The sequence below is a fragment of the Alosa alosa genome, chromosome 18, assembly GCF_017589495.1.
Source record: "Alosa alosa isolate M-15738 ecotype Scorff River chromosome 18, AALO_Geno_1.1, whole genome shotgun sequence".
Classification (NCBI taxonomy): domain Eukaryota; kingdom Metazoa; phylum Chordata; class Actinopteri; order Clupeiformes; family Clupeidae; genus Alosa; species Alosa alosa.
In genome coordinates, this window is record NC_063206.1 from 21,705,081 (window position 1) to 21,731,495 (window position 26,415).

At 38.7% G+C, this 26,415-nt stretch overlaps 1 protein-coding gene across 4 annotated transcripts; it reads right to left on the reverse strand.

Annotated features, from left to right (window-relative positions):
- Positions 1-484: 484 nt before the first annotated feature.
- Positions 485-16,411, reverse strand: hcrtr2 (hypocretin (orexin) receptor 2). 4 transcript variants are annotated; one of them, XM_048270591.1, is made up of 9 exons: positions 16,195-16,270; positions 13,484-13,661; positions 13,072-13,179; positions 7,617-7,795; positions 4,090-4,330; positions 2,656-2,771; positions 2,329-2,549; positions 1,902-2,023; positions 485-1,525 (listed from the first exon to the last, which is right to left on the reverse strand). In XM_048270591.1, the coding sequence occupies exons 4-9, from the start codon at positions 7,764-7,766 to the stop codon at positions 1,353-1,355; spliced, it is 1,023 nt and encodes a 340-aa protein (XP_048126548.1). In that variant the 5' UTR covers positions 7,767-7,795; positions 13,072-13,179; positions 13,484-13,661; positions 16,195-16,270; the 3' UTR covers positions 485-1,352. The 4 variants fall into 4 exon arrangements, with proteins under 4 accessions (XP_048126548.1, XP_048126549.1, XP_048126550.1 ...); XM_048270592.1 differs by lacking the exon at positions 16,195-16,270 and adding an exon at positions 13,770-13,942; XM_048270593.1 differs by lacking the exon at positions 13,072-13,179.
- Positions 16,412-26,415: the final 10,004 nt, after the last annotated feature.

The following is a 26,415-nucleotide window of genomic DNA, read 5'->3' on the forward strand; positions in this document are numbered from 1 at the left end:
CAAAATGTTGCAAAATGTAGCAAAAAACAAAAATCGTATGGGAGAGCATTTTGAGCCTTTGACATAGATGTGCTTCCCAGTATAAAAGCGCTGGTTGCCTGGGTGAGTGACATATTTGTTTTCCTCAGATTGAATTTCAGGCACTGTCAACCATCAGTGAACAAGGGCCATCAAGCATCATGTAAATATTTATATGAAACATGCAAATATTCCAACCTGATAATTGCAGAGATAACTGTGGTGTGCTGAGTCATAGATTTAAGCATCCCTTTGGCGAATGGCATTAATGGAACCCTCCCAGTATATATTTTTGGATTTATATTTCTTAATAGGAATGCTTGAGTGACTACAATGACAGCAACAAGAACTAATTAGGAAGCACCATTCATTCAGGAGCACTTGTGAGTAACCATATGCAGTTTTATTTTAGAGATAAACTATATATAAAAAACACTGTTCCCTGTGTGTGAGGTATGCACTCGAGGAAGGTGACAAAATATTTTTTTTTTATCTTGAAGAGCAATACAGTAATTTTCAACAGGTTTTATAAATTAACAAAATATCAAAACCTGATATTTGTCATCATTATACTCCCAACAATCAAAGACACACTGCAGTTTTACCCATGACATGGTCTTGTGTAGCCAACTACAACATATAATGCTCATATGAAATTATTATAACCCTTCAAAAATAAATACCCTTACTAAGTACATGTCCTGTTGCAATATACTGATGATTATACTAATGATCATGATGATCATATCACATGACAACTTCCAACAAGTATACAGCGAAAATAAATTACAACATTCATATCATGTCTCAGCAAATAAACGTTGACACAAAGCAGAAATCACAAATGAAGATTAATAAATTAATGTTTTTATGTTATGATTTTTGTCTGTGCAGCATCTATCCTAAAACTTCCCTAGAGTTTCCAGAGTTTCTCCAAAAACTATACAAATACTTTTTTTTAACCACACCCCAACTACATTTCACTCCCCATTCTCTCACTGTTCCCTGTGTATGAGGTATGCACTAGAGAAGGGTGACAAAATACATTTTTTATCTTGAAGAGCAATACAGTCCTATACAAATGCTTTTAACCACACCCCAATGTTTATCAATATCCTGTTGTATTTGATGTCATGAGCAAATCAGTGGTCTATCCTCTAAAGGGTGCAGAGAACAAAATTGTATGATATTTGTTTCATTTAGTTATTGGAAATGCATACCCCTCTTTGCTCATTGACTTCCCTGCTCATTCCACAGCCATGATAACATTTAAAGTCTTCTCACATCTGAGAATGATTGTGTATGGTTGAATCTCTTTTAGAATTCTCACTGGCCTACAGCACATGGTCATAAATGCGGGAGACGCTGTCGAGGTTGCTCATCTGGGTGGAGAGGGATTTCCGGCTCTCTGTGCTGGTTCTTGTTCTCACACGCTGTTTCTCGCCGGTCTCCTGGCGACCATAGCAGTGGCAGGAGAATGCTGCTTTGAACTCCTCACGAAACTTACCTGCAGGAATAAATGAGGAGAAAGAAAGGCTGAGATACTCTTTGAATCACAAAAAGCTGCTCCCTTTGAGTTTAATATGACTGTCCTATTCTGTCCAGCTTTAAACCCAGACCTTCCATTATTAGCATGGTCCTTTAAAAGCAAAGGCAGAGCTCAAAAGTCTATGAGATATTTAAGATGGAGTAAAGGAAATACAAAAAAATTTACAAAGGAAACTGTTCTGAATAGCGCTAATGAGGCTTTGAAGTCTTATTTTTCTTCTTTCTAAGCCTCAACTTCATTCATTATGACAAGTTGTGAGTCTAGGGAACTGTTTGGCCTGTGATGACCTGTTGTGTCCAGTAGATGGGGTAAATGAAGGGCACAGCTTACTCACCACTGAGGAAATTATAAATGATGGGATTTGCTGCACTGTTCGCATATATCAGCCAGTGGGAGATGGTAAACCAGGCATACACCGTCTCTCTGTTGTTTATATATTGAAATGTCCCAAACACCCTGAAAATTATTATTCAAACAAAAAACAGAAAAAGAAGTGATTTTTTTTACCCTCTCAATATATTTTAAAACATAATCTGTCAATTACCCAAATGAATCGCAAACATTTAATCAAGCTGTGAAAACGACTTCACTGCTGACTGGGACATGGAGTTGAGGCAGGAATGATATTTTAAGGTTACAAAGCACTTTAAGGAATAAAGCAAACACTTCTATGTTTACTCAACATCTACCTGCATCTTGGCCTTGCAGACACAATACTACTTCATCAACCAGCCAACCAACCAACCAAACCATCAACCAACCTCTTCATCACATTGAGGACACTGATCGGCAGGTAGCATAGTGCGAACACAAAGAGGACCACGATCAGCATGCGAGCCGTCTTCCGCCGGGCTTTCACCTGCTTGACCTCTGCCGTCACTGCGCTGGTTTTCACCTTGACAGATGGACCGGTGCCCGATGCCAAGGTGGCACACTGCAGTGAGTGCCACTTTCTCTGCACTCCTGATGATGTTCCTGGAATCTGTTGAGAAAAGAAAGAGGTGAGGGCATGCTTTGAAGTGCGCTGTGTTTCTTTTCTACAGGAACACTTGAACACTCCCAGAGCTTTTAGATCTCAAAAAACATACCTGCTGACACCAAAGCTTGTGACAAATTTGGATGTATGCCAGGACCATGAGGCACAGTGGAGCAAAGTATGTGAAGATGAAAAAACAGGTGTGGTAGACCTTGGGGTAGATTTCATCTGTGACAGAGAGAATGAGAATAAATACATCAACTAGGAAATATATCACTCTAAATAACAACACTGAGGCTCCTGTTTTTATTGTCTTCCTAGTTGATGCTTGTCATTATAATCATTATAGTATTTTTTCTGAAAATAGTCTGCAACATGCAACAAGCAACATTTAAAATATTCTGACTTCAGAGGATAGGTAATCTGCTGGCTAATTTCTTATTGCTAAGACCATCAACACTTAAAAAGGCCTTCACAGAGTGTGTCCAACAGGCAGAGAAAGGCAGAAAAGACTTAAGCTTTTGACACATTTTAGCATTTAGCAGAGCCATCACTGTCTGGTACCAATGTTTGAAGTTAATTTCATAACTGTCAGAAAAGGCTTTTGAGATGGTTTAACTGAAAAATAAATTGTTTTTATGTGGCTTTTATTGGCTAACTAGCAATTGACACGGCACATTGTCTAAAGGCTGTTATCATAAAAGCTTCTTCTGTGTTTTTTGTGCCAATGTCATTGTCACAGGTTGAATCAATTCAGCATTCTCTCACCAATATGACAGGCAATAGAATCACTTTTTGTGCCAACTGTCAGCGGCTGACATTGAAATAACGTGTCACCAAGACATTGCAGCTTCTGTATTTGGATAATCAATCTTTCGTATCAATAGAAATGAAGGAAAATGCCTACCAACTATGGGGCCTGTCTCTTCAGGACAGCAATGTGTTGATGGATGCCATACAAGCCAATAACTACAGCAAGGCAAGCTTGCCTTTCAAGTGATAACCTGAATGAACATATTGCTACTGGCAAAGATGTTGTAAAAGAGGAATGGGGTGTTAGTGAGGTTCTCTTTGATCTGCTCAGTAATCTCAAAGGTGTTACTGACTGACTATTTTTTGGAATGTGGAGTCCATCTGTGTCTATGATATCTTTCGAAGACTACTTTATTTTAATGAGGTTCTCTGTGTGCCCAGCTTAATTTTGACATCTTCCAATAGAGCCAATGGCCCCTGACTTCACAGTTAATCTGAGCGACACAGAACGGCAGAGCATCGATAGTGGACACCTGGATGATGTTTATGCTGGCATCTTGCCTTTTCACTGTTTACCACTTCAAGTGCACATCTAAACAATGTCCCATCTCAGGTGTTTTTGAAAAGAGGGGCTTATTGGTGGTGAGTGTTTTTAGAACCACTTCAGATTCCCCTGCAGATAAGTGCACAGCTGATAAACCTCTGTGGTTTCAGTGAAGCCACACGGAACCAGACGGTACGGTGTAGTGCGCTGTGCAACCTCAGCTGCAGAGGCTTCAGCCAGGTCTCTTACCACTCCAATGCTCATCACACACGGTGAAGAGGCTGGTCTTGTTGGTGAGTTCTGGGAACTGACTGCACTCCATGACGACGACCTGGGGGATCATTATGATGCAGGACACCACCCAGATGAGGAGGATGGACTTGCGTGCCCGCTTGGCCGTGCTCTTGAACATGAGCGGGTGGCAGATTGCATACCACCGGTCCTGAGCGATGCAGCTGAGGGTCAGTACGGACACGGACACAGAGATGGTCTACCAGGAAGAGGGAACACAGCGTTAACGAGAAAAGAAAGTGCCAAAATGAATGGATGGAGCAAGAAAGGAAAGAAGGAAGGAGGAAAGGATGGAAGGAAGCAAATAGATGCCATAAACAGGAAGAAGAATGTAGAGAGAGAGAGAGAGAGAGAGAGAGGTACTATACATGTAGATCGATAGATATATCTGTGTGTGTGTGTGTGTGTGTGTGTGTGTGTGTGTGTGTGTGTGTGTGTGTGTGTGTGTGTGTGTGTGTGTGTGTCTGTTTCACCACTGATGACCACTCAAATAGATAACTGCATCATACTGATGATCATGTGTTTTAAGTGTACACACCTATATGACCTGCGTATACATCTGACTGACTGTTGCTTATTTGTCTATTGTTTGTTTGTGTGTTTTTAGAGTTGATGAGTATCCCAACCGATAATTCAATTTACAGAAACTGATAAAGCTAGAAGTTAGCCCAACCATTATAAGGTGGTTCCATTCATTCCTAATAAATAGATCACAACAAGTTAGAATACAGTAAACAGCACGCTTTCTGATGCAAAACCCTGCAGCATAGGGACACCACAAGGGGCAGTGAGTTCACCCATCCTGTTCACGCTCTATACTAATGATTGCAGGAGCAGAGAAGAAAATAATCATATAATCAAATATTCGGATGATACAATCATTCTTAGTTTATCAAAAGCGGGTGACAGTCTCCTAACATATTTTAATGAAATCAGCTCCTTTCGGGACTGATGTGAGAGAAATCATCTAAACACAGCTAAAACCAAGGAAATGGTCTTTGACCCTAAGAAAGTGGAATCCAACAACCCTGTAGTTATAGGAGACATAAAGATTGAGCAAGTAGCGTCCTATAAGTACCTACAGTAGGAATCCATATTGACAATCAACTAAAATGGAATGTGCAGGTAGAGTGTCTCTGTGCCAAGCTGGGCCAGAGACTACACTTCCTACGCAGGTGGAGACTGTTTGGTGTAAGTACTGTACCAACATTATGATACTATTCTACAATGTTGCATTGGAAAGTTTAATCAGATATGGTATGGCTGCCTGGTTTGACCCTCTCACAGTACAGCTTAAATCTAAGGTGGAGAGATTTTAGTAAAAACAGCGATGAAGGTAATGAATAGAGGGGATTACCCATCCCTTCAATCCATTTTTGAAAAGGTGATGGTAAATCAGGCACATAAAATTCTTGATGACTCAACTCATATTCTCCATACTGAATACGAGCTACTGCCATCAGGGAAGCGGTTTAGGGCCATTAGCTATAAGAGCAACCGTTTTAAGCAGTCCTTCCTTCTTACATCGGTGGCTCTAATAAAACAAGGGAAGGAAGGAAACATGAATTTTAGAAATCTATTTATCCCTTTTTTTTATAAACCAAGTGGCTCCACTACACAATTTATCTATTCATGCCTTCCTACACATTTTAAGGGCTATTTTCTCCCTTTATCAGGGTCATGTCCTGCATGTATGTGACTGTTGTCCTGCATGTATGTGACTGTTGTCCTGCATGTATGTGATTGTTGTTCACAGTGAATGCACTTTACAGCCCAAGACAAATTTCCCCTTGAGGGACAATAAAGTTTATCTTATCTTATCTTACATCCCACTGATAATACCACATTGCATCATAAACAATTACACAAATACAACACAATCTAAAACACAAAAATATGAAGATTATGACACAGGTCCTATAATGCACTAAAATATGTGTGGGTGTGAATCAATAAACAACATCGTCAACAGAGAGAGTCAAGCATGATAGTTGATAGTTCTCTGAATTTTAATAAACAAGTGAACAGTGTGGTGAAGGGTAGCTTTTATCATCTAAGAACTATAGCTAAGCTTAAACCTTGTTTTTATCTCACAATGATCTGGACACCATTATTCATGCTTTTATCACATCCTGCCTTGATTACTGTAACTCATATACAGTGGTCTGACCCAGGCCAACATTTCAAAGCTTTAATTGGTCCAAAATGCTGCAGCTAGACTTTTAACAGGAACTAAGAAAAGGGAGCACATCACACCTGTCCTGGTTCACCTGCATTGGCTTCCTATCAAATACAGAATTGATTTTAAATAAAAAAAAGAGCTTTTCCCTACTCTGCCACAAGGTCACTCAGGTCATCCTCTCAGCAACTCCTCACAGTCCCACACACATGTCTTAAAACCAAAGGAGATAGGACTTTCTCAGTTACAGCCCCTTAACCTTAGAATAGCCTCCCTCCCCATGCCAAATCTTGCCAAACTATCTCCAGTTTTAAGTCTGGTTTAAAAATCCACCTTTTTACCCTTGCTATTAGCTCTGTCTAAATAACTCTCTGGTTTTCTTATCCTTACTGGTCCTATTGTATTTTATTTTATTTGTTTTTTGTTTTTTTTTCTTGATTTTAGTATTATCTTATTTTGGATTTTTTAATAGCCCTTTGTGTATTTATTTGTCTATTTATTTATTCATTTATTCTATGTTTTATCTCTAGTTTTATGAGCATTGTAACCTTTATACCTGGCTTGTGTCTTGTGTCTTGTGTTATTGTCATCTTAATGCCTTGACTATATATCCCCCCTTTTTTATTTTATTTTATTTGTCAATCTCCTTCCTTTGCTTTTTTTGTAAGATAGCCTTACCTGTGAAGCACTTTGGGTCAATGGTTGTTTTTTTCTAAATATAAATATAGTGACTTGACTTGACTGTTGATAGATCTGTCTGTGAACTTGCATTAAAAGGGAGAACTGACATTTCCAGGAACTTCTTATCAATCACTGATAAGATGATGATACAACAGAGAAATCTAAAACGACAAAACAATTAATCTAATTGATTCTGAAGAGGGATAAAACCATTTGTCCATGGACTGCAAAAGACCAGGGCACTTAAAACACATCACTGGCAGACACAAATTAATGTTCCATTGATTTCCGTGGAGAGAGGCATGGCATTACTGATCCCTAAGCGCTATCTAGCCTGTATAGACTGTGGGAAAGTTGCCAGTCGCTTCAAATGATAGAGAAGCCACAAAAAGTTTTTACGAGCTGCAAAGTATTCTGAAGGTGAATGTATACCGATAATGTCCATTTATTTAAATTAAATGTAATTGCTGTTTTCTTTTATTGTGAGATGATTAACCCAATTTTTATTCTACAGTTTCTATTATTTTTTAACCAGGAACATTGTAATTTGTTGAGTGTTTGAGTGTAAAGAACTTGAAATAATACAAGAAAAGGTTTCAAAAATAGCCTATTGCAAAGCCTTTACCTGTAAATACGGAACCACTTTACAAAGGGTGCTCCCAAAGAACCAGGTCTCGGTGATGTCCACAACAAGACTTGCCGGTAGACAGATGACGGTGACGAGGATGTCGGCAAAGGAGAGGTTCACAATGAAACAGTTGGTTACTGTGCGCATGTGATGATTTTTCCACACTGCAAAGCAAACTGAAACAATAGAGAGAGAGAGAGAATGTAACACATGTGAAACCTGAAGAAGACATGGAACTAAAATGAGACTCTCAGTGAATATTATTCAGGAAATTGAATCTGATTCATAGGTTTTTGAGGACGATGGTAATGTCACATGACTTAAATATACAATTTAAGTTTAATTTAATCATATGATATATTGGCTGTCTAATAAGAATCATTGGGCCATATTTACTATTTACTGAGAAGCATTCAATAGCAGTGTTGGGCAAGTTACTTCAAAAGCGTAATACATTATTCATTACTTGTTACTGTTATCTCAAAGTTATTTGTTATTCAGTGGAAATGCATGGATTCCAGTTTCTTCCCGTAGCAGCAACTGGAATCCATGCATTTCCACTGAATTATTTTTGGAATCTGATCCCTTATCATACCTGTTCATTCTTACTCGTTGCTCGACTTATTGTGACTAAATTCAAGATGGCTGCAAACGCTAAACTTCGTGAAGATACTGTCTGTATAAATAAGTCTTGTACTTACTTACGTCTTGTAAGTAAACTACCAGTGCTTTTTCAAAGTTCTCAATGTCTCGTTTTAAATGTCAGGGCCCTCAGAAGTCTACCAATGAAGTGTGGAGATACATTGAGCCTCGTAAATGGGTGTAAAACAGTGATTTATTTGCATGGCTAGCCCGATGCCGAAGCACCACTATTGAAAAAGCTGTTGGTAGCATCGGCTAACTAGCGCCAGATTTTGGAGTGCAGGGGACAAGCCGAGATGGGCTATGAGACATACGTTCACACTCGGTATCATGTTTCATTCAATACACTTTAGCTCAATATCACACCAGAATTCTCCTTTAACATTAGGCTGATGACATCACAATGGACTAATTAACTTGATTAGCAACTTCCAGCTGCTCATCTAGACCCCATCAAAGAATCACTTCAACTGATTGCACCTGTATCAACTGCTTTCTGTTGAACTAGGCCAACTCTCTTTGTGTCTCTCCATTCTACAAGGAAATAAGGCACATTTCATCCAACTTTCTATCTATTCATCCTCTTCAAACCATTCATTCATCCACCCATTAAACTATCCATCAACATCCATTAAACAATCTGCCTATCAACATCCATTCAACTTTCTGTCTATCAACATCCATTACACTATCTACATTTTTTAAAACTATATACTCTGTCTCAGGCTTTAAGCATACAGTATGGCTATATTAAGACTGCCGTTAAGCAATTAGAATCCTAGGCCAGGTGGCCAGGCTATATTAAACCTCATCTACATAGTTCAGTCATTCCAACTATTAAACCTCATCTACCTAGCAAATAATTTAACCTTTTACACTATCCACCTATTTAACTGTTCAGTCATTCCAACTATATTAAACCTCATCCACGTAGTTCAGTCATTCCAACTATATTAAATCTCATCTACCTAGCAAATAATTTAACCATTTAAACTATCCACCTATTTAACTGTCCAGTCATTCCAACTATATTAAACCTCGTCTACCTAGCAAATAATTTAACCTTTTAAACTATCCACCTATCTGTTCAGTCATTTCAACTATATTAAACCTCATCATGTTGGTTGCCAATTAGCACATCATCTGTTTTAACACTATATTTCACACCATATGTTTTGCATTTTCATGCACTAGTAATTCCCTGGAATTGCGTTTTCTAGTTCTTATTATTCGTCTTCTTCTAACGCAGTTAATGCAGCTTCAACCATTTAACGTAGAAACTTCATTTAAACTATGTTGTGTTGGTCTTATTTAGGACATGTAGGCTTTGCTTTGTATTTTTCATCTTTGTAACTTTTATACTTTTTAAACTATTAATTATTAACTTTTAAAAAATCCCCATAGCCTTAACATTAGGCTGATGACATCACAATGGACTAATTATGCATACTTCCTTGTATTAACTTGATTTGCACCTGTATCAACTTCCAGCTGCTCATCTAGGCCCCATCAAAGAATCAGTTCAACTGATTGCACCTGTATCAACTGCTTTCTGTTGAACTAGGCCAACTCTCTCTGTGTCTCTCCATTCTACAAGGATATCAGGCACATTTCATCCAACTTTCTATCCATTCATCCTCTTCAAACCATTCACTCATCCACCCATTAAACTATCCATCAACATCCATTAAACAATCTGCCTATCAACATCCATTCAACTTTCTGTCTATCAACATCCATTACACTATCTACATTCAACTTTTAAACTATATACTCTGTCTCAGGCATACAATCTGGCTCTCTTAAGACTACTATTTCCTCTGCCCACAACTGTTTCAGAATAAATGTCCTCACTACAATAATTCACTATTAAATAATTTAACTATTTAAACTCAAGTATTTAACTGTTCAGCCATTTCAACTGTCAGTTGTTATCAACTATGACTCCTGCCAACTGTTTCCAAATAAAAGTTTGTTTGGCATTTTATGTTAAAGGGAACTTGGCAGGATTTCCCCCTCTGCTGGAGAAATTGCACATTATGCTATTTCAAACTGTGTGAAAAGGTAATGATAAAGCACATGGATTTGTTTACAAGCTAGTGAACTGTTAGCATAAGTTTGGCAGAACTATGTGGATGTTACAAGGTAAGAAACACGATTTAAAACGAGTTTCTTGTTTCTCACTTCTCTTTCCGGGACGGTAGTCTCAATGTTGCAAGGTTGGTTTTCCGCCTGGGGACGCTTAGGCTGAGCGGGAAAGTCACCATTTTCACCGGAACAGGTCATTTAACCATCCAAATGATTTCTAAACGGGTTTATTAAGTTGAAATAGTTGCCAAGTTTCCCTTTAATATACAGTATGTTTATATTTTCATGCACTGGTAATTTCCTCGAAATGCCACCGTACACTATATGATAGAGTTGATTGGAGTGTGATGCAAATCCAGTAAAACAACCACAACTTTGTAAATGAAGTCTCCGACTGAAATTGCTTTAAAATTGTTTGGTGTTAGGCCAGCATAAGGCCAGATAATTGGCCCTATTATGTTATACTAAAGATCCACAGTTATCCACAAAGTCATCAAACTCTTCAAGTGGATTGTGGACAAAAAGGAGAAAAAGGAATTTACTCCTAAACCAGGTAACAAAAAATCACGTGGCTTGTTTGATTGTTGATTTCTGTCGCCATATAACGTCAACATTGAACAATGAAAATAAGGGAGATTTCCCGGGTTTTTCACGCAAAATACGGAAAATGTCAACATTCGTCCCCATTAACGTTGGAAGGGTTGGAGTAGCCTACTTTATTCACGCCTAACAGCCTATATCCATTTGGTCAACTTTATCCAGCCCTAAAAAGCTAAATTTAACTTTAGTTTACTTGTAGTTTACCGTGTAGCCTAACTTTAAACAGTGTGCATGCTTAACATACTTGTGCTTCATTCATCCACACATCCAGCTCCTAACGTTTTGACAAGCATTTCTAATACCAATTGACCTCGTTCCTGCCCATCTCTAGCTTTGCTGTCTCCATCCTTTCTGTTTTTGTTGTTTGCAAAAAAAAATATATAGTAGGCCTATTCATTGGTAACCAGCAACAAGTGCAATTTGTTAATCGCTGTCATTCTCTCTCCTGCCAACACAAATGTGTTACGTTCCAAGTAGCATTGCGTAATTCTGCTTCATAAAGTTGAACAAATACATTTGGTCATATAAATAGCCAGTTTATGGTTTACAGTGTAGTTGGTAAGTTATGGTAGGCCAACTTGGAGTGAATATACGATTCTTTGTCTAGCTGAGTAGCCTGGCAGGTGCGACGTAGGCATAGCCTACGGCCAACACTGCAAGCTAATGAATCGCGGTTCTCACGACAACCACGCCGTTAACTTAAATAGGCCTAGGTTAACATCACACCGAAGTTCAAGATTCAAGCAAGCAAAACGATGATTTGAATACATCTGTTTCACTGGAAGGGCAAGGGTAACAACAGGACAACACAGAGACGGGCCAGAATGCAGGACTAATGTTGAGTATTACAGTAATATGGGATATTCTACGGGAAAATATTAAAACTGCAAGACAACGGGGAAACGTTAAAATGATAAACCCGGAAAAAGTTGGCATGTTAGGTATTTTTCGGTCCCTGTGATTATTTGTGAAATAATGCAAACGGCCTTTTCAAGTCATTTGAGAAGGAAGGAGTGTAAGCTCCCAAATTGACTTCGTCTGAGAAATTGAGTTTTGGATAATGTTCAGCTTCGCAGCTTTATTAATGACTGAGGAAGCCTAGAGTCCATAGCAACAAGTTCATGTGTTGAATTTGTTATTACCCAGTGTGCTTTGTTGAATGGTCTCAATGCTTTATTGTTTTATTTCATGTGAATACTTACTAGAGGAGTAACCTTACTAGAGGAGTAACTTTTCTCGTTAGGCTAATGTAGTTGCAGGAAGTGTGCATTTAGTTTCCATGCTTATTGTGTTTCCACAACAAAGTGAGTAAATCTACTGAAATGGCCACCATCTTGGTGAAGTGTGATGTGTAAGATCAGAAAGCAGAGGTTGATTTAAGGGCGGTAGCATAAGTTGATGTGATTGCAATGCGCGTAAGAGCGTGGGCGGAAGACATCGACAATTAGCCAGAAAGGGTTATGTCATTTTTGAAAAATGCTGCTGGAGGGTCGTTGGAAATTACATAGTAGACCGGGGAGGGTCATGCTACTATTGATCGAAGCACTCTAAATTCCTCCGGTGATCCCATTTATAAATAACGAACGGTCCCTAATTGGCGTGTTTCCCCCATGATTGCCTTTATCGGGAAGTCTACTGTAAGGGAGAAATCTACTGTAAGGGTGAAATCTGATCTACCAAGTGCCTAGCACCTATACATTTATATTGGTCTCAACATAAACTGCAGCACCTTCAGTCATTTCTCGACCATCAATATGAAGAAATGCCCCACTGTGAGCCTGTCTCAAAGCCTTTCCTGACACGTGCCTGAGGCCAGCCCAAGGCTTATTTTCTGGCTTGTGAAACGCCTCCAGTTCCACCATTTAGATTTTATCTGCCATAAACAACATGAGTTGACTGCTGATAAGTTTGCTATGTCCAGAATGCTTCAACATGCATAGACACACTGTGGGTTAGTTTCAGGTGGATTCCAAACACCCAAAATGTGTGCATCATACAAATGATGTTCCATGTAGTTCTCTTAGCTGATTGTAATACTACCCTTTTGGTAAACTTATATTTTTTATACTTATATATACTTTAAGTATACTATCATGAACATGACAAATTGGGCTAGAAATACATATCAGCTGTTGGCAGCAGTGGCTCAGGAGGTAAAGAGTTGTCCAGGAACTGCAAAGTTGCAGGTTCAAGCCCAGCTCCTCCTGCTCCCGATGTGCCAGTTGGCATCCTACATGGCAGCCGATGCAATTGATGTGTGTAATATAAATGCAGTACATATAAATAATCGATATAAATGCAGCATATAGTATAACTAGTATCTTCACTAGTTTACTTACAGTATGGTTCTCAGTACTTACAAGTTTACTATTATAAACTGAAAGTGGGCCAATTTAGTCCAAAGAAGTATAAACATAGTACATGTACAAGTTTACAAGTGCATTTATACTAATAAACTTACTAACTAAAGTAAACTTGGGAATTATACTTCAACTACACTTCAGTTTACTTAATAAAATTAACTTTAAGTATACCTTTTTTAAGGAAGGGCTGGCAGATGGTTACATGTGAATGTCAGATGTGCAGTCAATAGACTACGTGCGCGAGAGGCTTTTCCTGTATGCTCATGTTTCCGGTGGAGCGTTAACTGTGTTGTAACGGCGTCTTCTGTTATATTCTGCTCCTCACATCTTCACTCCGAAACTGAATATCCTGTTTACCCAATAATAAAAATGTTAACACACGCATAAATCCTTCTTTATCTTAACATGCTGATTATCTACAACAACTCCCAACCGAGTCCCTGTAGACGCTAATTACATTAACAACAGCAGCAGGTTCAAACACAACTGGCTCCAACAGAAACAAACCAGCGCACAGAGAGCCTTTCGTGCACGGATCTATTCTAAGTTCCTGCCTGATGAGGCAGTTATCTAGTTTATTAGAGTCTGCCCTGCTCAGGGTTCCCTGCCACATCCATCAACCAATCAATCTGTGGTGCAAGTAAGTAGGATCCGATACAGCAAACAAACCTCTCTTCAATCCCTATTATGGTATTTCATGACAATGATGCAGAGAAATAAAAATGGATGTATAAATGTGTGCTGTCATCTTTTAGCTATGTTTTTTTGAGTGAGGGAACTGTATCATCCTTGCCTTTGTCCATGTCTGTGGTGCGCTGCTTTTGAGTTGACAGGAGCCATTTTCAGTTCCCTGACTACTGCACATGCTGGCTGAAAAAGACACCACAGTCAAGGTCAGTGAATTACTGTGTCTAGACTTGAACCTGCCAGATCTGGGCCAGAGGAGTCTAGCACATGTACTACTGGAGATGGTATAAAGGTAAGGGGGTACTACTGGAGATGGTATAAAGGTAAGGGGGTACTACTGGAGATGGTATAAAGTTAAGGGGGGGGGGGGGGGGGGGGGGCAAGCGAGTGAAGCTGGAAGAGATTGCTTGTGCGTAAAAGATGTTGATGATTGACAGACGCTGCCAACTAAGATGGAGAAGCTAAATTGATGAGCCGTGTCAGCTGGCCAATTACTCTTGTTTTTATCGAAAATCTACACATCTCCTCCAAAGCTGGGGCTTAGCTGTTTCAGTCACACGTCATTTTGTCAGCGGAGCCAAGCAATACTGCTCTCTCAGCCCACTGGTTCCCGAGGAGGTTATCAAGCAGCAGCCAAAAAATCATTGAGTAAAAACCTGTGAAGTCTGATTTCATTGACAAGATATGTGTGTCATCAAACTGTTGTTTGGGCAGTGTGTTCCAGTTTGACCGTTTCTGTAAACAGTACTCCCTCTTGGTGCATTTCCATTGCATTCTGCAGCTTTATCGCATCGACTGGGAATAAATGAGTACCTCAATCTGAGCACCTACAAAGCAATCTAGTATTCTGCATCTTTGCAAGAGAATATTGATTATCTTTCTCTGGAGCAAATCAGGAGTGTGTGACTCAGGTGTGGTATGGATTCTGCTGATCCTGGCGGATGCAGTACTGTGTGTGCCTCAAAGCCCAGTGTACACCGGAGTGAATAAGGTCAGCCTCATGTGTCTGACTACACATATATCACTCATTTATTAGATAATAAATTAATTTCAAGTTGAGAATTACAGTCTTTACTTGTGAGCAATCATATAATGATGTCCATGAAGAGAGAGCTGCAAAGCTGTTTAGTAAAATATTCAATCAAATATAATCTATTCAAACCAATTACAGTGGTGCAGGACAATGATCTGTGTATAATGCTAGTTGAATTTCCTAACAAGAAACAAGTTAATTTTGATTCATGGGCAACAATGAAACATGACAACAGATTTTTAAGATCCAATATATGATAGATTCATATTCCAGTAGCCAATTTGGAAAACTAAGAATGTTCACATGAATGTACCTTAAAATGAATGCTCATTTAATAATCATTTAGATACACATTAATTGAGGTAAGACAAAGAGGAAAAGTTTGAGAAATGTGCATGACAGTTATGATACATTATGAGAATGTATATCATAAAATGTAAATAGACAGTTGTCTGTATGATTGATTGAGATTTAAGTCAAGTCAAGTGAATTTTATAGTGCATTTAATATGCACAAAGTGCAACACAAAGCGCTCCACAAACAAGACACAACAAAAAGACAAAAGATGCCGGACTGAGCGGCGTAATCGCCTGCGTACCCGAGACACCTAACGGTAGACATACAAGACAGACAACAAACAAAAATGAACAAGTAATAAAATAAATAAATAAGAAATTTAAATAAAGAAAAGTCCGTGTTAACTTAGTCCAACTCAGTCCAATGGCAATGACATGGCGCACAGCTGCGTCTTCAGACCAACCCGGAGGATCCAACAGCCCATACCATACAGTACCATACCACATTAAGGCCATACCATGTCACTCATTGATTACTGTCATGGCCGCCTTGTCATGAAACTAATGAATGTGCTTAAATTTATAGACACAACCCTGTAGAAATGATTAATCCTTTTCTTATCTGTGTCAAAGTACTTAGAATGCGAGGGTGTTGAAATGCAAATAGTATGAAGGGAAAAAAAGGTCTCGAACATTAAAAGTACATTCGACTGAAAACGATTCCAAATGAATGAATGTGACACTCAAATGGAATATACTGTATCTAGTTTGGGATAAAGGTGTCTTTCGCTGATTGCAGTGCTCTAACAAGATTATGTTTCATCTACACTGCTCTCACAGATTAATGCAACAACTTTAAAACTTACCCAACGTGTTTCCAATCAGAGAGACGAAGAAAACGATTATGTATCCCGCGATCAAAACCCATTCATAATGTTTAGGCTGTAAATATTCCCAAATGTCATCTTCGTCTATGTGAGAGTAGAGCAGGATTTCCGTAGTATTGAAAGGAGGCGTTTGAGGAGAGGACTCCGGTCTGGAGTCTGGATGGAGTGTGTCAGTCGACATCTTCTCAGATACAGAATGAGCTACTGGGGTCTGCACTCAATATCGCAGGTGACAGGAGAAAATTTCGGCGCGCTCGCTTGTTGATAGCATGACGCACAGAAGCGCACATTCCATAGCCAATCCATACACTGTATAAAAGGAAAAGTCAGGGCTGTCCAATTGATCAAACCATATTACGTTACAATTACACAAAACACTCTAGTTTTGAATGAAACACAATCTTATTGTGTTCAAATAGTCATTCCAATTGAGTAATTTATTCTAATTCAATCGCGTAAGGTAAGCGTATACTGTAGCTAGTAGTTACTAAACCATAAAACATTCAATTAAGCAAACTCATGTTTTTTTTATTTTTTTTTTAAAAACAATTTTAGTGTAGCGTTGAACTGACATATTTTGCCACAGCAATCCAACAGAATCATGTAAGATCGATGTGAAGCACCTGATGAACCCATGGGATGCCTTGGTGTCACTATTTCATTGTGTTCCCATGAGCCTTTGCAAGAACACTGAGATAATCACGCAGCTAACATACCAGTGTTGCCAAAGGTTTTTACTTGAATTTTGAGGATTATGCTTATTATGATGAGGATTATGCTTAGAGACCAGTAGACCAGTATTTGGAGTTGTATCTTGTGTTATGCTTTACGATGAACCATGCTTTGTTCCCATATTATGCAAGACTGAGGACATCTAATTATGACATGAGTTAATTTATAAACCAAAAGTGAGCTGCTTGCAGCCCAGAAATCTGGCAGCAAATGTAATTTGAATGTGGGTCTGCCTCGTCAGGCTAAACTGCTTGACTAATTCTAGACATTTCATGCAACTGATGTAGGCCTACACAATAAAATCAAGTAAATCCAGCAGTTATTTTTTTCCAGTGTAGGATCATGTCATTACATGATTAAGGCTGTTTATACCAACTTAATATCATGCTTATCATTGTTAATATTGTACTAAATGTGGCACAAACAATGTTAGAGTTTGTGGACTAGCCATCATTAACAACAACAACACATTACATTTATACAGTATAGCGCTTTTCACGACACTCAAAGCGCTTCACAGTGAAGGGGGAACCTCACTAACCTTCACCAATGTATAGACCCATGGGTGATGCAGCCATTATGCGCCAGAACGCTCACCACACACCAGCTTGAGGTGGAGAGTGAGTGAGCGAATGAACCAGTTAACACTGGGGGGATAATTAAGGGGCCAGATTGAATGAGCCAGATTGGGAATTTAGCCAGGACACCGGAGAAACCCCATACTCTTTGCGATAAGTGCCATGGGATCTTTATAGACCACAGTGATTCAGGACCTCGGTTTAATGTCTCATCAGAAGGACGGCATCTGTTGCACAGAGGTGTTACAAACTACAAATACTGGCTCATAAAATATAACACAATAAAATACAAAATACTGATGTGAAAAATGTATTTAGTTAAAATACAAGTAATTAGTCATTTGAAAATACAAAAATACCCACGCAATAATCATGGTATACCAACCCTTAAGAGAAACATTTTATTGAAAACATATCCCCAAAAGACTGATTGGTTGGCAGAGGGCTATTAATTCATTCTGTACATTGGGTACATTGAAGTAGATCTGGTAAAAAAAAAATGTAATCAGTGTCCCATATCAATGTAAACGATGATTGAACTCACATGAAGCAGACGTCACAAAAGTGGAATTAGCTGTAACAGCAAACTACCCACCATCATTTCCGTAACCAATTAATGTAGTACGACAAATTTAGGTCAGCCTCTTTTTAAACTGAACGGCATTTCCCTTTTTGTGCTATATATGCATGCCTAATTGCCTACATACATGACTGGCAACATGGGGGACAAACAGAATAACATCCTGTAAGGTGTCCCGATATTCAGAGTTAATTACGTTGATGCAGAAAACTGTCTTTGCATTGGGGATTCGTTATCCCTTGCATAAATCCTCATGTCAAATCCATTAAGTGGTTTTAATAGTATATAAGTTGTCCTGTAGTGAGAATGAACATCAGCTATGAGGTACTCATGGTCATGGGGTCAAAGGTCATCATATGGGGTCCATGTCCTAATGTTCTCCCTAAATATCTTATCTGTTTTCAATTTTTAGTCTTGTAGCACTTGACACACCCGACAATTTAAGCTACTGAAGTTAGTTACTTTTTAATTTTTTTCAACTTTCAGTGTTCTGAGGGGATGATGAAACAGAAAAGACAGATTTTAAGACTGCTTAGAGCTTTTAAGTTGTCTAGGGTGTCTCAGGGTGTGACATAAAATTGGCGGCACAAACAATATAAAAGATATTGGGTTTACAACCCATGTTGACCATTTTGGCTCCCTTAGCAATGCTGTCCTTCCAAAAGGGTAATGAAATTAGTATTTTTATGGACAAATTGCTACTTAGGTCAACTTTAGAGCTGAATATAGGGAATTGCCCAAGTGATATTATCGGGCACCCACCGTATTCTTATGGAGCTTATGGACCCCTAGGCAACAAGAAACGGCAAAGAAAAAAAAAACTTCAACCGACAAAACAGGTTCACCAAGATTCTGGCCTTTGGCTCCCAGACTATGATATTGACATGGTTATAGGTAGTATATTTAACTGAGTGATTCAATTTTGGCTTCTTAGAGAAAAAAATGGCAGATTTTTCTTAAGTATTTAAGTATTTGAAATACTCTAAATACAATCCCTCAAAGTATTTTGATACAAACTACATTAGATTTGTTCCAATCCTGCAAAATACGAATTACAAAATACGCTAAAGTAATTAAATATGTATTTAAAATAATTAAAATACTGCCCATGTCTGCTCTTGCAGTACAGTCAAAGATTATACATAGGCGGAGCAAGATACTTTGTCGTAGTTCATGTCTATGGGTGCGAAATGGGGATCGATCGTGTGTTCTGTGTATCTACATGCATTTTGAGAAATGATGATACCTTGTCACTTTTGTTTGCCACTGTTTTGTCTTATCCTTACACTATGTCTAAAGTGTGTAATGAACTCTTAGAGACATTTCACACAGAGCCTGTGTGTGATCGTTTGTGAAGGTCAGCTCAATATCAGATGCAAAATGTGAACCATGCAGTGAGATTTGTTTCTTTGCCAGCAGCTGCCAAGCCCCTTACAATAGCACTGAGCTGGAGAGAGCTCAACAATGAGCAGCCTCAAAAGATGATGGGGGTTAGCAGCTATAAAAGAGGCTAGGGGACTGAGGAGATGCTGAGAGCAGGCTATAGGTTGTCAGTCATTGCACATTCACTTTGACACTTGGGGGTTTCAGATGGGAACATCTGCAGGCCTTTCCACAGGTTCAATTCAATGCTCTGTCAAGAGATTCTGTTGGTAAGGTTGAAAATACTTAACTCAACCACAGGGAATTCTTAAGATACAACACCCCCCCCCCCTCCCACACACACACACACAATTGTACTTTTATTCCACATCCATGCTTTCTCCCTTTCAGTTATTATGACTTCAATGTCTTATAAACTTTCCTCTCATGTATGTGTTAAATGACTCCCTTTTTATTTGATTGCAGTTTGAGTCTAACCAGAAGTGCAAAAAAGCAGAAAAGTGCAATGTGATATACAAAGTATAGACAGGTGGTGCATAGCCAGAAGGACAAGATAGTGCAGTGTAGACATGTAGTATACAGTTGGTTTACAGAAGGTGGTTTACAGTAATATAAATTAAATATAAACATGTGCAGTCTATTAGCAGTAATCTTATAAGAGCAGAATAAATATTCCTATATGATCAATGTAAGAACAACATGTACAGATATGTGCAGTGTAGTAGCAGTAACATTATAAGAGCCACTGACACACCTCAGACAGAAGTGCTAGAAGGAAGACCAAAATGTTTCCAATAAATACAGTAGGAGCAGCTTTAATGCTGACTGCTTTTCACTTACCAGACAACATTGACTGTTTAAAAGTATGTGCATCTTGTTACTTTAGGCTGCACACGTGTCGCTACTTACTATAGCTATTTTTACTCGCGCATACACAGCATGTTGTCTGCTTCGGCTATATAAACATAAAGATGTTCACAGGCCTCTGGTTTGTAAGTCAACAGCACACAAATCACAAAATGAATCATGAAACAGTGAAACATTTCTAAGTTACTGCATGAGGGTGTGCAAATCATGACACATTCCAGAACGTTTTTTTAATTATTATTTGTTTTTAATCTATATTGTATATTGTAGGCCTACCTTGCCTGTGCCTGTTGAGGTGTCCACGACCATGACAACCTTGACAGGGACAACAAGGAAGCGGACATCCCCATGGTTTTCACTCTGACATGCACCATTGAATGTGACCTTACATAAAGAGATGTGTGCCTCTCCTAATAATGTCCAGTGAATTCAGTTAGGTACAGTACAGTTGTAGAAGCATGTCAATGACCATTGATAGAAGTAGGATGCACCAGAACTCAACGACAAGTGTCATTTTTTTTTTATAAATGTACAAAACACTCCAAACACTTGCTTTTTTTGTGGGGTGTTGGAGTATTGTGTGTAGATTGATGAGAAACTAAATTTAATCCATTTTAAGATGAGTCTGAAACATTACATAATGAAATGTGGAAAAAGTGAAGCACTGTGAATACTTTCCGTATGCACTGTAAGCATCATCTCATCTCATTATCTGTCCTTACTGAAAGTATATTGCACAGGCCCGGCTCTACGGGGGGCTAGGCCCACCTTGTCATGTGGCTGAGCTGGCTGAGGAAAGGGAGAGAATCAATTTGTTATTATTACACATCAAGGCCATAATCATGATATCAACATTGGGTGGGGGAGACCAAATCTGTCAAAATCACCAAATCTGCCAAATCACATCAATTAGGGTATTCCAAACTTTTGACGTCATAGGCATGGACAGATTATGGCCCCTGGGCACAGATGGAAAAAGGCCCCCAACCCAGTTAAGGGGGGTCCGGGGCGGGGCCCCGGAAGATTTTTTAAAATGACCCTTTAAATTATGATTTCTGGTGAGTTTTTGTGGAAAGAGAAGAGAAGAGTGGAGAAAAAGCAAATTCACACAGAGGCTTGGGTTTCAGGGCCCCCTGAGCTCTTGGTCCCAGTTCCAGTTCTAACCCATTCAGTAATCCATTCATGGACATACACCTGTGGTATGACTCCATTTGTCTCCAAAATGTATGTTGTGTGTACCATGTGAATAGACTGTTTTTATGGAATTATGTTATGAATTATGAAAACTGTAATATTTGCAATGACTGGTGTATTTGACATGTGTGCTGTTTGAGGAATTTACTTGAAACGAACAATGTGCATGTCTGTGGGACAATGGCTGGGGTGATTTGTGTAATGGACATGATTGTGGACACCTGTGGGAAATGGGATGCTATCAGGCATTGGTTGATTAACCGATTGCTTCCACCTGTGCAATGGGGATATTAGGTGAACGTGTGTGAGGTGAGGGGAGACCCATGGAAGGCGGACAGCACAACGAGCCGGGCAGCACAACGAGCCGGGCAGCACAACGAGCCGGGGATGACAAGCTGACAGAGAGTCCACCGGCAATGCACGCTAAGTATCCCATTAGGGAAGGTTATTCTTCTGTACTCTGTTCACGCTCTGTGCATAGGGCACCAAGGGACAGCGGGGGCACCACATTTTAGCCAATAAATAGCCTTACTGCAAACTGATTTTTAATCTTCTTAGACAATGTTTACAAAGTCAAAATGCACAAACAGCATGTTACATAAGGATGATATATTTCGGGTTCTCTCTCAATTTCCATTAAGATCTAACTTGAACATTATGCTACTCCATTTAATTGGGAACGCATCTGAGCGTGCGAGAGGGAGAGAGAGAGCTGGCTTGTCATTGTTGATGATTGATATCTCCTTTTTAATATAAGGAACTTTAGGACATCATGATGGCAACAAACGAAGCTGGTTGAGAATGCAGTTACCCGTTTCCCTAGCCTACAGACACTTTATAAACGGAGTCGGGGCACTTTGACAGACAGATAGATAGATAGATACTTTATTGATCCCCAGGGGAAATTCAAGATTCACATAGCTGCACTCATGTGATTTGGAAAATAGACAAGAATATAAAGAGTGGTCTTTGCCTTTGTGAGACTGGTAAGTCTTGAAGTCTTTAATAATTTGTTTACCTTAAACTATGCATTTACATGAGACACAAGACATGTTCGGCTGGCATCCATGCTATGAAGTTAATAGTATTTCTTTAAGAAATCAATATTTGAAAAATTGACATTTGTCATTATTATAATTTAAATATATATAAATATAATTAAATATATATATATATAATATTAAATATTATAAATAATATTAAATATATATATATATATATATATATATATATATATATATATATATATATATATATTTCATAAACAAATCATTCACTCCAACTCCTCGGGCAGGTAGACCAGCTAATTAGTGATATCACCCTTACTGCACATAGTCAATAACCTTCATAGTAGGCTAAAACTTCAGGTAATTAGTCATCTGAAAATCTTCTTACCAGCTGCATTAAAACATGTTTAAAAAAACAGATTGCTTCATGTGGGGTTTTTTTATATTCTACGTCAGGTGACATTGAGTGTAATGTGTCATTCGAAGATAACTAAAACCTAATTATCAAGAACAGTCCTGCCAGCCCTATAATGAGCCATTAAGGACATGCCAGAATTGCCATCTTGAGGATCCTCACACACAAGTGGCCATGAGATTTATAAACTCCATCTGCATTCCCCTCGCATACAGTATTTCCAGTTCATGTTAAGCGATTAATTTTGCTGTCCACAGAACTCTTTCTCACATCCTTGTGCTACGCATCCAACATGACTTTGTGCTACTTGACATTTCACAATCACAGCCCAGTTTCATAACGTCTACAATAATTTCCATTTAAATCCTGACAAGTCCTAACATTATTGGTCGCTCCTCCTGCCCAGAAAAATACTGCAATGCAAGCTGTTACTGAAGAGCATGCAAACACATTCAAGGCTGACAATGCCATATTAATAACAATAACATGCTGAAAAAGACGCAGCATCCACAAGAAACGTCCACGCAAGCTGCCTCCTTGCCCGGATGCGAAACAGATGTGAGCCAGATCTGCCATTTGGAAACCCTCTGCACTTTATTTTTTTCTGCTGGAAAAGGAGATTGGTGTGGAGGTTTCTGCAGCCTTCCCTGCCCCTTTGTAGTGCTAAATATTTACATTCCCCTTAGAGAAAAATAACTGCACTACTTCAAGTGGCAAAACTGTGGTTTGTAAGTATCTTTCTATGACTGCCAATTGCATTCAAGGTTTCTTAAGTAACAAGTGATGACAACCTTTTTTCATGCCCTGAATCTGTGTGTGTGTGTATTTTTCATCCATCCCTCTGCATGCTACATGAACCCCTCCAACATCTGGAGTCAGTAGCCCACATCATGAACAGCTGTAGCTCTCTTAAAGGGCTGTATACCGCCAGACTTGACAGACTTGTGGACCTCATAGTTGCTCAGATCCCACGCACAGAGGAATAGCAGATCTATAAACACACCACTGTCCACTCTCAATGGTTTAATTCACCTGCAAACACCTTCTCTGGAATTGCAAACACACCGGAAATTATCTCCATTTGTCAGAATGGCAAAAAGATTAAAATATTTAAAAGTGTCATGTGCTTTTGATCTATTTATGGAGGACTCATATACTGTATAAAAACTCTTAAATACCAGCCTTTGATTTCTGCCATTGAGAATCTAGGATACCAATGCCAGCTCAATGTGTTAGTGTTTGGTAGCCTACTGTAGTCATGTACATAGGTTGGTGGTCCATGGACTATGCATTGGGAGACTATATAAAACTAAGGCCAAGCAGCTAGCAAAGTACTGTTCCATATCAGTAGTTATAGGAAGCATGTTTATTTGGAAGAGACAATGTTTCCTATACCCTTGAACCAAGGCCGTAGTAATGATGTCAACATTGGGGGGACCAAATCTGTGGTGGGGTCTTGACCCAAAATGCCCCTGGGGGGGGGGGGTATTGTTAAGGGATATTGTTGACAGGCCTACCGCACCGCAGTGGAAGCTTTTGATAGTGCACGTCACTAACGAAAAACGCAGGGGTGTACTCAGGGGTGTACTCGCTCTGGAACCATCACTAGGTTACTAGGTTAATATGTGTACTGTAGGTGTGTGTCTGTGTGTGTGTATGACATCAGTCACAGCACAGACAAAAGGTTTTTTAATCGATTTCTCTGTTCATTTTATGTAGTTATGAGTTTGTAGTTACTGGTCACTTCAAACAGTCAAAGACTGTTACCTATTCATATAGGTATGACATGACTGAACATTCATAACAAACCTTTAATGAATGTGGAAGACAGAACGACGACAACTTGTCAAAATAAAAGTCCAACCATCGCAAAGCAGCATTGCTGTTTTTCTCTCCAACCTTTGTAAATATTTCATGAATATCTTATGAAGTCTACATCGAATGTCACTTTATTTTAAGTTGTGAAGTATTCGTAATCACTGAGTTTAACACTGGGAGGTAAACTAGCCTACATTCAGCTGACCCATATTTGTTAACCTGGAATGGTTGGACAATGGACATTCCCAGTAGCAAATGATGAGAAATTATCTGCAAAGGTTACATCAAAACAAATATTTTTTTATGAATCAGATGTGACGCGATCAGGTAAGGGGTTTGGAACAAAAACGGTAATGCTGCTTTGCGATTGTTGGACTTTTATTTTGACAAGTTGTCGTTGTTCTGTCTTCCACATTCATGAAAGGTTTTGTATGAATGTTGAGTGATGTCTCATGAAACAGTCATGAATGCTTTATGTGCAGTTTATGACAGCTGCTATGAATGTGTTATGAACTCATTCATAGCATAGCAATATATATATATATATATATATATATATATATATATATATATATATATATATATATATATATATATATATATATAATTTATATATATATTTTTTTTTTTTTTTTACATGTAAGTTAATACATGTGGTGTTCCACTTCATTTTAACATAATAATGAAGGAAAAAAAAGTCTTACCTTGGAAAATTTGGTAGATGTGACTCCACAAAATATGGCTGAAATAGCGTAAATTAATGTATTAAATCGTGTATGATGAGAAGGTGTGGCCCTTGACATTACAGGGGTACTGAGCAAATATTTTGTGCTTAGCATGTAGTATTCAAGTGGTAGATATGGCTCCATATGTTTAACTTCAAAATAGTGTGCTCTACCAAACGGAGCAGGCAGTTAAAAGGTGCCATGTGTAATGTCCGCCAAAAAAATCAATTCATACAGTACTTCACATTCCATAAAAGATGGGGGCAGTATACCTCCAGAAAGTGAGTTGGTCTACCCTAGAGTAACAACCGAGAAACGCGTATTGCAGTTTGGCTGGCGGTTATGTTGCCCGCATACCGCCTCCAATGGCCAAAACTGGTATTATGACACCTGTCGGGCTGTGGCTAGTAATTTAGCATGCTAATTCAGGTTGATATCAATGCAGCACTATACCTTGTCATTTTTTTTAATGACATCACCCTTATTTCTTTTCATTCTTTTGATGCGTGTCGCAATTTTTTTGGATATTTTTACCTCAATTCTTACACATGGCACCTTTTTAAAGGGATATACATACGCTTCTCTCAAAAGAGAAGGCCTGTACCCCTGTTTTGGGTACTTCAATTGACATTTTTTTTCTGTTTCTATTAGAGACTCTTGAAAAGTTTTTTCCTTTTTTATTCTTTGGTCAACCTTTTATTATGTTGATACAGCCAACATAAATTGCACCAGCCACTTGTGAGAGCGGAATTAACCCACAAGTAACCTCCAATTAACCCATGCCCCAACATCCAATCCACAGCCCTATAAATAACATTCTGCCATTGTTAATACAGTATATCATTGGATGGTCATGTATGATATAATTACGTCTTTGTAACATAGGTTCACTAATGACCTG